This window comes from Acomys russatus, chromosome 17, assembly GCF_903995435.1.
Source record: "Acomys russatus chromosome 17, mAcoRus1.1, whole genome shotgun sequence".
Lineage (NCBI taxonomy): Eukaryota > Metazoa > Chordata > Mammalia > Rodentia > Muridae > Acomys > Acomys russatus.
In genome coordinates this window covers 64,947,060-64,959,199 of record NC_067153.1, presented here as the reverse complement: position 1 = coordinate 64,959,199, position 12,140 = coordinate 64,947,060, and the positions used below count along the sequence as shown (strand labels likewise).

Here is a 12,140-nt window from a genome sequence, read left to right as displayed (position 1 = left end):
GGCAGGAGGGTTACATGTCCAGCTGGAAGCCGGGCTGCCCCCAAGAAAGGCTGGAGGCCAAGCTGTGCCAAGAAAGGCCTGCTCTTTATGTGAGCTGGGCAGTGTTTACTGAAGACAAGTGTGAAAACCGGAACCCTCAGGTGAGCACATCGTGTGAGTGTGTGTTTGTGTGTGTGTGTGTTATGTGTGTGTGTACTGTATATAGTTCTATTTTCTCAGTTCTCTCATTTCCCAGGTAGTTACAATCAGAAAATCTGAGGTCAGGAGAATAGTGGTACATGCCTGAGGCCTGAGAGTCATTGAGAGTTAAGGCCATCCCGAGTCACATAACAAGACAGTATCAAAGAGTGAAACAAAGAAAAAGTAAGGCTCTTGTGCAGAGGGGCAAAGGACAAAGACTCTTGGCTGGTCAGGAACTGGGGAGTATAGAATGGAAGCGGCCAGGGTTGTGGGGAACATTCCTCACATATTGCAAAGCCTTGCATATTGACAAAGTTTGCAGAAACAAAATTAACCCGTTTCCAGAAGAGATGTTTGATAAGAATTTAGAAGTCTGGCTGGGCGTGGTGGCGCACACCTTTAATCCCAGCACTTGCGAGACAGAGGCAGGCGGATCGCTGTGAGTTCGAGGCCAGCCTGGTCTACAAAGCAAGTCTAGGACAGCCAGGGATATACACAGAGAAACCCTGTCTCGAAAAGCAAAAACAAACAAACAAACAAACAAACCGAAGAGAGAAAAAAAAAAAAGAAGAAGAATTTACAAGTCTGAGAATGTGGGAGGAAAGGGCAAGAGAACCTAAGTAGATAAGCAGGAGCTCTGAGATGAAGCTGTGTGTTAGTGACTTTCCAGAGCCGTGAATTGAAGTGAGCTGTAGGGACAGAGCAGGTGCAAGGGGACAGAGCTGTGCAGAGAGGGGCGAGTTTTCATACCATCTCCCCCTCCCTCTCCTCTCCCTTCAGTCTCCAGCATGTGGAACAGCTCCGATGCCAACTTCTCCTGCTACCACGAGTCCGTGTTGGGCTATCGTTACTTTGCAGTTATCTGGGGCGTGGTGGTAGCTGTGACAGGCACCGTGGGCAACGTGCTCACTCTGCTGGCCTTGGCCATCCGTCCCAAGCTCAGAACCCGCTTCAACCTGCTCATAGCCAACCTTACCCTGGCCGATCTACTCTACTGCACACTCCTGCAGCCCTTCTCCGTGGACACATACCTCCATCTCCACTGGCGTACCGGCGCCATCTTCTGCAGAGTATTCGGGCTCCTCCTCTTTACTTCCAACTCCGTCTCCATTCTCACCCTCTGTCTCATTGCTCTCGGACGCTACCTCCTCATCGCCCACCCTAAGCTCTTTCCCCAGGTTTTCAGTGCCAAGGGGATCGTGTTGGCACTGGTGGGCAGCTGGGTTGTGGGGGTGGCCAGCTTTGCCCCTCTCTGGAATGTTTTTGTCTTGGTGCCAGTGGTGTGCACCTGCAGCTTTGACCGCATGCGAGGACGGCCTTACACCACCGTCCTCATGGGCGTCTACTTTGTGCTTGGGCTGAGCAGTGTGGGAGTCTTCTATTGCCTCATCCACCGCCAAGTGAAGCGTGCGGCTAGAGCACTAGACCAATATCGGCTGCAACAGGCCAGCTTCTGCTCTCACCAGGTGGCTGGGACACACGAAGCCATGCCTGGCCACTTCCAGGAGCTAGACAGCGGCCTTGCCTCGAAAGGGCCCAGCGAGCAGGGAGTCTCATCTGAGCCAGTCAGTGCTGCGACCACACAGACCCTGGAAGGCGACTCTTCAGAAGCCACCCACCAGGACGCTAGAAAGGCAGCTCCGCAGATGACAGAGAGAGGCCTTCCAGAAGTTCATCGCAGGCCTGGGGAAGCTGCAGGAGTGCGCAGACCCCCGGATGCCCCATCGGACTTCGGGAAGGTGACACGCATGTGCTTCGCGGTGTTCCTCTGCTTTGCCCTGAGCTACATCCCCTTCCTGCTGCTCAACATTCTGGACACCAGAGGCCGCGCCCCCCGCGTTGTGCACATGGTAGCTGCCAACCTCACCTGGCTCAACAGCTGCATCAATCCGGTGCTCTACGCGGCCATGAACCGCCAGTTTCGCCACGCTTACGGTTCCATCCTGAAACGCGGGCCACAGAGTTTCCGTCGGTTCCGTTAGAGCTGGTAGGCCATTCACCAGGCCAGGGCAAACATTCGGAACCGTGTGGAGGCATGCTGCTTCCCTATTCAGGGATCAATGTCTCAGCCCTGCATGACCCAAGGAGTGTGTTAATTATTAATAAATGCATTGGACTCTCCCCACGCCGCAAGTGCGTACATGCATGCGTGTGTGTGTGTGTGTGAGCGCGCGCACCCACGCGAGTGTGTTGCCTTCCCATCTCTTTCCATCTAAATTTTTGCAACAGTGTTTCTCACTGAACCTGGAGCTTGGGAATTTGACTATATCGACTATCCAACAAACTCCAGGGACCCTCCTGACAAGGCCTTTCCACTGCTGGGATTACAGGCCTGCACCTCCATGACCAATATTTGCATATGTGCTGCAGGTCCAACTACAGATTCCCTATGTTTGTGTAGTAAGCACTTCAGGGCCCACCTCCCCGGCCCCACGTTGCATGCTTTTACATTTTTATTTATTTATTTTTACATACATTGGTGTTTGCCTGCATATATGTCTGTGTAAGGGTGTCAGATCTTGGAGTTACAGACAGTTGTGAGCTGCCATGTCAGGTACTTTGGAAGAGCAGTCAGTGCCCTTAACTGCTGATCCATCTCTCCAGGCCCACACTGCATGCTTTTAATGCCCAGAAGTGGTTATGTGTGAAAGAAGGTTCTAAGCTGGGTCAGAACTGGAACCGAGTGGTTGAGGCTTTGGGGTGACCCGTGTCAGAGCCACACAGAAAGCAGTTGTCTAGGGACAGACACAGCCTGCGACTGACAGGGTTCCAAGTTACAGGACGCATGCACTCTTAGAGAGAATTAGCTTCCCCTCTCCTTCTTATTTTTTCTTTGAGACAATCTTGCTGTGTAGCCCAAGTTGTGCTCAAACTGAGATGTCTTGCAACGATAGGCACGGCCTGATTACAGGTGTGCGCCTTTTTCCTTAATAAAATGGCCCTTACTGCTCGCTCACTGCCAGAATCCCCCACCCAGGCCAGAACGGTTATTTAACTCTGCCGGTTATACCCCTGCAGTACCTCCCACCCACCGTGCCCGATGCAAGGGGACAGACAAGGTGGAGACTGTGCTCTGGGGAAATGGAACCGAGCTTAGCGTGTGGCTAAGCTGTACATGAAGGCTCCTTCCTCAGCTCTTCCTGTGCGGGCTGAAGAAAGCCAGGCAGGGATGTTAGAGGCCCTGCTTTCCCAACTACCATCAGAAAGCAAATGTCCACCAGGTGGCGCTGGTTCTCTGTGCTTCCTTTTTTACTTTCAGTTGACTATTGAAAGTGCCGGCAGCTGGGCAGAGCGGTGATATTGCTGTAATCCCAGAACTCTGAGTTCGAAGTCAGCACTCTGTCCTGGGGGGTGGGGGGGAATAAAAGAAAAAGAAAGCCAGCAAGAACCCTGACCAGGGGTGGAAGCCCAGAATTTACACACACACACCACACACACATACACAAACACACTACACACATACCACACACACACACACCACACACACACCACACACACCACATACACACACTACACACATACACACACACACCACACACAACACACACACACACATACACACACACACACCACACACACACCACACACACATAAACACACCACACACACACACATACACACACACACACCACACACACACCACACACACATAAACACACCACACACTACACACATACACACACACACCACACACACACATACACAAACACACTACACTACACACACACCACACTACACTACACACACAACATACACACACACATACACACACACCACACACACCACACACATACACCACACACAACACACACACACATACACAAACACACCACACACACCACATACACACACTAAACACACATACATACACACACACATACACACACATACACACACACACAACACACACACATACACACACACAACACACACACATACACACACACATACACACCACACACATACACATACCACACACATATACAAACATACACCACACACCACACACCACACACACACACACATACACACATACACAAACACACTACACTACACACACACCACACACACCACATACACACCACATACACACACTAAACACACATACACACACACACCACACACAACACATACACACACACCAAGTTTAGCTAGAAAAATGAGGGATGAGGGACAAGGGAGAATTTTTTTGTTTTGTTTTATGGGGTTTTTGTTTGTTTTTTTTGTTTTGCTTTTTGTTTTTTTTTTTCGAGACAGGGTTTCTCTGTGTAGCCTTGGCTGTCCTGGATTTGCTTTATAGATCAGGCTGGTTTTGAACTCAGAGATCTGCCTGCCTCTGCCTCCCGAGTGCTGGGGTTAGAGGCCTGCGCCCCTGTGCATGCTGCTTAAGGTTTTGAATTTAAGGTTGACTTTAGCAAGGAGGCTGGTTTCTCACCCTTCGGGGGCCCTCTGCACTCTTCTCAGCATGTAACCAAGCTGCGTGAAGCTCATGATCCTCCAGCCCAAGATCACTGGAGTGCGAACTTACAGGCACCTACTCCTTGCCGAAGCCGTTAATTTTCTTTTATGTCATTAGCAGCAGGCTGTCACTATGTAGCTGAAGCTGGTCTTGAATCCCTGGCCCTCTTACCCCAGGCTCCAGACGATGTGGATTTGGTGCGTGTGCCACCATGCTTAGCAAGTGGAGCCTCTGTCCTTATCTACAGTGAGGCAGGGGAGGGCACCGTGAGACTCTGCAGAGGACAAGATGCCCTACTGCATGTAGCCCCTTCCTATCTTCAAGTGCCTGGTTAGAGAAAACAGAATCTTGAAGAATTGAAATAAGAATAGACACAGAGAGAGAGACAGACAGACAGACAGACGACAGAGACAGAGACAGAGACAGAGGCTGTCAGGGTCCCAAATCTGGGCCACTAACCCAGAGCCTGTGTTTCTAGGGGTTCACCACGGCCCACAAACAAAAGCAAGCTGAGGCTACAGAGACAGGGTGGAGCCAGGCCAGGTGGAGACACTGCTGAGGCAGCCTGGGACTGTGCAGCTGAGGCCTGGCCAAGGACCTGAGTGACGGCTCCCTGAACTTGAGACCTCGGGGCAGCTTCAAGTTTCATGATCTGTAGAAAGCGAGAGTGGAAGACAGTCTTTGTGTAGTGCTAAATTTTGCAAAGATATTTCATGTAAGCATAAGACTCCTGTGATGATTTATATAATTTCTTACAGATGGGAAAACAAACACCAACAGGCTAATTCGTTCAAAGTCAAAGGGCTGCTAAGTGATAAACTGTGGCTTGAGTGCAAAGTCTAACCAGAGCTGTTGCCAGCATTAAGGACTGAGTACTACACAGTCTCGCTGACGCTTGCTCATGAGATCTGTGATCAGGCAAACCCTGAAAGTCCTTCCTGAGGAATTGCTCCAAGATTCTGAGGGTTGACAGTTCTCTGAAGGCTTGTAGGAGGTTCGCCTTTCACATTCCTTGAAGGCAGTTGGAAAGCTTCCTCCGAGCATAAGGGAACAACGAAAAGGGCTGTTGCAGTTAGGCACCACAGTAGCTTCTTAACCCTCAGTTGCTGGGGGAAAAAATGACTCAGAGGGCACGGGAATCCCCAAGGCCAAAGGACAGAAATTTAGCAAGGAGGCTGGTTTCTCACCCTCCGGGGTCCCCTCTGCACTCTTCTCCATTCTTAACTTCTCTTTTCTTTTCTTTTTTTTCTTTTTTTTTTTTGCTTGTTTGTTTTTCGAGACAGGGTTTTGTTTGTTTGTTTGTTTTCTGTCCTGGACTCGCTTTTCAGAACAGGCTGGCCTCGAACTCAACAGCAATCCACCTGCCTCTGCCTCCCTGGCTGCCGGGATTACAGGCACCCGCTGCGCTCTCCGAGCCTAATTTCCGTGAAGACTGAGTTGGGTTCTGCGGGTTCCCTATTGGGGCGCGCGTGCCCGGATGGGAAGTCAGCGCCTGTACCCCCACCTCTGCCTCTGCCGGGCCCTGGCCTGGCCTCTCTTTGTCCCTCTCCATCTGGGCTTCTCTGGAGCCGACTGCAGAGTCTCTCGCCCGCCCGCGCCCCCCTCCCCACCGCGCCCCGCGGCCCCGCCCGCCCGCTCTCGCTCGCGCGCACACACTCTCTCTCTTTCGCTGTCTCTCGCAGACAGATTTATGGTCAGCCCAGAGCCTCTCATTGGCCGAGCGCTGACAGCATTTGATTTAACGCCTCATCTCATTGGCTGATCTTGACAGGCCGATTTACGAGGCGCGTTGCCATTGGTCCAGCGTCCTCGGCCCCTGATTTACAGCTCTGTGGCGCGGTGGGGTGGGGGAGGTAGGGGCGGCGGGGGGGGGGGGGCGAGGCCGCGCGCCCCTCCCCCGAGGGCCGAGTCCGCGCGTGCCCGCCGCGCGTGCCCGCCGTGCCGCTTCGGGAGCGGCTCCGCGAGTGACCGGCTGAGACAGGCTGGAGACTGGCGGGCCCCGGGCCGGCGGCGCGCAGCCCGTGGGAGCTCTGCCGCCGCGTTAGTGACGCGGGACCCCCTCCCCACCCCACCCCCGCTGAGATTTACGAGTTCAGGCTCAGCCTTCAAGAATTAGGAATATTTATGCTTCTTTGAGAGTGAGGTTTGGAGGGTGATAAATAAGGGGCCGCTGGGGTGCGGTGGGGGCTCCTGTTTCGGACGCGGCCACTTTCCCAAGAACCCCACCAGCGGCTCTCCATCTCGGCTCGAGAAAGAGGGAGCTCCGGGGCTGTGAGTGGTGGGCTTCAGACACCAGCAAGAGAGCTATAATGGCGTGGCCCTTGAGAGCCCACTGCTGTGCCCGCAGAGTTTTGCAGCAGAAAGGATGGAAGGCAGATCAGGGAGGAATTTTGTGAGGATCCTGTCGTTTTTGGAGACCCTGGAGGGCAGTTAGCCTTTCTGCAGAGGACCGGGAGAAGTCCGCTCTTCCTGAGCCTCTAAGCTCAGTGGCTGAGAAACGAATCGGGGAGAGGAGCCAGCAAGCTCAAGCATGTTTCTCGGGCTTGACATCTCCTTCACTGAGAAGGGATTTGAGATCTCCCATCGAGCCCAGAGCCTGGGTCCTTGGGAAAGGAATGCGGCGCTCAGAACATCTCCTAGGAGCCTCTGTTCCCAACCTATCCACCCCCACTGCTAGCCGAGAATTAAAAACACTCCTTGCCCTGGGCCTCCAGGAAATGAGGGAGGGAAGAAGGGTATGCCTAAGGACCCACATGCCTTCTCCAGTCCTCAACCCCTGGCCAGCAGGGTCTTTGGTCTAAGTTTGGGGGTGGGGTAGCAGACAGAGTTAGGGGCCGTGACAGAAGGGAGGTCTACAGAGACCGGGAAGCCCCCATCCATGCCCTTGGTGACACTGGCCTCAGCAAGGGCGGCCACAGGACACGTATGCACAGGCACCAGCTTGTGCCCCGCCCCCACCTCCTCCCAGTGAGAGGAGGGAACCAAGAAGGGTCTAGACTGGCCCTTTAAGAGCCGCTTAGGGTCAGAAAGCCTGGCCTACATAGAGAGGAAGGAGCTGATGTCAGAAGACGGATGGGCAGCGAGATGGGGATTGATGCTAATGGGGGAGTTAAAGCTAAGTACCCAGACACTCAGAGGGCAAAACTGCAGATCTGTCTTCCTTATGCTCACCTCCCCCCAACACCAAGGCTGTAAATCTGCCTCCTCAATCAGGGAAGGGGGAGTAAGGAGGAAAAAAAAAAAAAAAAAGACAGGATCTCCCTTCTCCTGACCCCCCCCCCCATTTCTTTTGTTTTCTCCCAATCCATTACCCTTCCAGTAAAATTTCCAACTTCTAGCACTTCCTTGGATATTGAGACAATGGCTTTTCTCTGTAGAGCAGTCAGAGAGCAGACCCCCAAGTTTTCCATCAGCCCTGGGTAGGAATGGGTTGGGTGAACTGAGGTGAGGGCCCAGGGGCTCAGCCACCTTGCCCATGCTTGGAGTTCACTGTAGTGTCTGCCCTTCCCTGGAAACAGTAAGATAAGGCAGTAACCAGGGCATTGGACGCCAGAGGCAACAAGGTTTTGGATATGCCTCCAAGGGCAGCTGGGGGCGTTTCAGTGTCCACCCACAGAAGACACAGAGTCTGGTTTCTCAGAACACCCTGGATTGTTCCAGCACACATCCTGTCTGTTGGGCAGACAATCTCAGGCCATCTGGGCCTGATTCAAAGGCTGCTTTCCCTGCCCCTTGAGTGTCGTCACCTCAGGAGGAAAACTGCCTCACCACCGGAGTAGGGCCTAGTAACCCCTAACCAGTCTTGCTGCTGTATCTTCAGGTGGAGCATGCCTCCAGTCCCTTCTTGCATGACAGGCTATATCAGAGAGCGGTTGTCAGCTGTACCACATCTGGCAGCCTCTTCCCTCATCTTCCTAGCCCCAGAAACAACTGGAGGCCTGGTTGCCTCGGTTTCCAGTCATAAGAGAATGACCCTGTGACATAGATCTCATCTGTTCCCCTCTCAAGTTTTCCTTTAGAGGCAAAAAAAAAAAAGAAAAAAAAGAAAAAAAAAAAGGGAGCCGGGTGTGTTGGCACACGCCTTTAATCCCAGCACTCGGGAGGCAGAGGCAGGCGGATCACTGTGAGTTCAAGACCAGCCTGGTCTACATAGTGAGTCCAGGATGGCCAAGGCTACACAGAGAAACCCTGTCTCGAAAAACCAAAAAAAAAAAAGGGGGGGGGCGGGGGAATGCCTCAGGGGCATCTTCTCTGTTTTCAGAGAAGAGAGATCCAGTTTGAGCAAGAACACAGGGGGTTATGGGCAGGAGCCAGGCGAGCTCAGCCTTCCAGCGTCCTGCATCAGGCCCAGTGTCCCCTCCCATCCCAGGGAGGTCAGTCCTTGCCCTCAGCCCTGATCTTTGGCTGAGTCTCTACACTGGTGATAAATCCTGTCTTTGTCTCTCCTCTGACCCAGGCCCCAACCAGGCTGAGGGTCAGAGTCTGGGGGGAGGGCTTGCTGCAGAGAAGGGGGACATAGAAGAAGAGTGGGGGGGGAGGAGAAGGGCAGGAGCAGCTGGTGGGCAGTGAGGGGGTGGGGCTTCGGGTTACTCTGTGCGCCACCCCCCCCCCAACATTCCAGCAGGCTGTATTCCAAGTGAGAAAGCCAGGGTTTCTGAGGAGACGTGGACGTGCCCTCAGAATGGTCCCTGGAGCATGGAGAACGCTGCGACATGGTGTGAGGTGCCTCAAAGGAGGCTGCTAAGAGAAAGGACAATATTGTGGACATCCTCCTTCCCAGCACCTCAGACCCCTACATACATGTGTCTTGTACACATATGCACACAGGTGATTTATGACCTGTCAGCATAAAGCAGCCCGGGAGAGCTCACCTGCCCCCTCCCCAGCAGCCTTTTCTCGCTGGGTTTTTCCTGTCTCCTCCTCTGCTCTTTTTCTCTGCTTTAGCCCTGCGTGCTGCTTTCTTTGTCTAGGGTTCCCTCCCAGCTTGTCACTTTCACTTACCTCTTTCCACCCTTCTGTGCCTCCATTGCTTCTCTTCCTTTTTAGGCCTCTCCTCCCTTCCCTTACTTCTCTGGACTCTCCATGTGTCCAGTCATGGACCCTGTGGCAGCCCAGCAGAGACCAGGTTACAAGGATGGATGGGAGGAAAACAGGCTCTACATGGGTCCTTGCTTTGGTGGGATTCCAGTGAGTTCCGCTATGGCCAGGAAGTAGAGGACAGGGTGGCTGAGGTGTGAGCAGAGAGAAATGCCACTAAGGGAGAATCACAAGCACCTAGGGAGACCCAGGAGGACATAGGGCGAGGACGCTGAAGAGGGCCGAGGGCTTGGGGGCCCTGGAGTGTTTGGGATTAGACTGAAGGGTTACCTGCGCGTTATCTGAAACACACATCCAGAAACAAGGCCTGGAGACCCAGCCAGAGATGTGAAACTACGTGTTCACGACACAGCCCCAATTATGGTGTCTGGTCTGCTTCTCAGAGGACCCCTGCCTAGTCCTGGAGTGCTGGTTCAGTGTTCTGGGTCTGTTGGCCTCCTCCACTCCAGCCCTGCTGAGAGTGACATCAGCTCTGGCTGCCACTGTCCTGAGTCCTCCTGCTGATTTCTCTCCTAGGGGTGCAGCAGGGGCAACCATCCTTCACCCACCATTCCTTCTTCAGTCAGAGAAGGAGCCAGCACTCACGCAGCCCAGGGCCTAGCAGTCCAGAATGGGAGGAGGCTGCCGGGCCTTGGTGGGAAAAGAGGGAGCACGAGGCACCAGGAGAGAGTGAGAGAGCCGCCTGAAGGGGCAGTTGAGGAAGAGACTGCAGCAGTAAATCACTCTGTGGGGGGGCTCCCTCTGTCTGAGCTCAGTGGGGTGGGGGCAGCATGGGGGACCGCCACATCTGGCAGGCAGGTGTCTGGCACTGTTCAGGCTACAGTCTCTTTCCCAGCCAAAGGGGAAGAAGGGAGGAGGGCCTCCTAGAGTCCCCTGGGGAAGAGGGAAAGGTTCACAAACTAGAGAGCGGGAGGGAGGCAAACCAGACAGTCCAAGCTCCTGCTGTGTCTTTTAGTCGGTGCTAAGGATGGGGTTGCAGAGTCCCAAATGAAAGTTGCTGGCCAGAAGACTGGGTAGGCAAGGGGCGCCAACCTTTCCGTCCTGGTGGGAGACAGAAGGCTGGAGAAACAAGCAGAGAGCTACATTCTCTTAGGAGCCCTCAACTGCATTCTAACCCAGCTCTCCCATGCCAAAGGCTATACAGGGCGGTGAGAAGGAGGTAAGGGATTGAAGCTGGCCACTGCTTCTCACAGACCAGACAGCCAGACAGAGGGCGTCATAGCCCTGTCCAGCGCAGGGCCCCAAGCAGGAGTGGGGTAACACAGAGCTTTCTATCTGCTTAGGGACATCCTGGGCCCTGGTGCTTCACAGCTGCTAAGCCTAAGTCCCAGGTTTCCACAGAGGAGCAAAGACTTCAAATCGTAGGCTTCGTGCCTGTGTTTCCGGGGCTCTTCCCAGTCTGCCTCCTTCCTTCCCCTTATCCTGGACGGTCCAGGACTTGCAGGCCCATGTCAGAACAGTAGAGGTGACTGAGGAGACCCTTCCCATCTCAGTGGAGAGGAGGAGTCCCCACACTGCCCCCTCCTTAAAACCCTGCAGAGGAAGGGGGAAAGAAAACCAAAGCATTCTCCTGTCGCCGCGGCAACCATAAAAACCCCAGCTAAATCCATCTTGTGAGCTCACCGCCCCATTAAGATGCAGGGCCAGGCTCCGAGCCAGCCCAGCCACATTCATTTGTGCGAATAAAGGTGGGGGAGGGGAGGGGAGCGGGCTCTGGAGGGACGGGGAAATGGCGAGAAGAGGTTATTTACACCACCGTCCTGACCTTCTGGAGCAGCGCTGGCTCCGATAAATAACCCGCTCAGCGCCGTTTCAGAGGAGTGGGAGGTGCGGGAAGCGAGCAGGGGCTGGAGGAGAGCCCCCACGCAGGTGCGCGTCTCCGGGTTACTAATGGCTGAGGCGGGAGCAGGCAGCTGGCTTTGGGGGTGTGTGGGGGAGAACTCAGTTCCCTGAGTCTCCCACTGAGAAAATACCATCCCCACCCCACCCCTGGCGCCAATTTCCAGGCGAGGGGACCGAGAGATGCCAAGGAGGCAAACAGCCCTGTAAATTAGGGGTGTGGGGGTGCTGGGGAATCTCTGAGGTAAGAAGGAATATTATAAGAGATGGGGTGGGGGGCTGGAGGAGCAAGAATAGCTGCCAAAAAGGGAGGAACAGAACCATCACACAAAGGCAGTTTGAAAGAGATTCACTTTATTCTTCTGATGCATACAAGGACTTCGCCTGACTCCATTTTTTGCAGAGGCCGCCTCCAGTCTGCCTACTTCAGCCAATGCATGGGGCAGAAGGCTTGCTCGGGAATGCTTTTTCTAAGACATTTTCACAGGGATGTGGGGCCAAGGGGCAACATTACACTCAAGAACGGGAAGCCAGGCCTTAGAGGAAAGGCGCTACACCAGACCCT

General features: G+C 53.9%; 1 protein-coding gene across 1 annotated transcript; it reads left to right on the top strand.

Moving 5' to 3' along the window:
* Gpr84 (G protein-coupled receptor 84) lies at window positions 1–2,162 on the top strand. Its single transcript, XM_051159397.1, has 2 exons — window positions 1–140; window positions 961–2,162. The coding sequence occupies exon 2, from the start codon at window positions 969–971 to the stop codon at window positions 2,160–2,162; it is 1,194 nt and encodes a 397-aa protein (XP_051015354.1). The 5' UTR covers window positions 1–140; window positions 961–968.
* Window positions 2,163–12,140: the final 9,978 nt, after the last annotated feature.

Bases quoted from the DNA above. Each gene is read 5' to 3' on its own strand.
- Gpr84 (XM_051159397.1), top strand. From the start codon at position 969: ATGTGGAACAGCTCCGATGCCAACTTCTCCTGCTACCACGAGTCCGTG.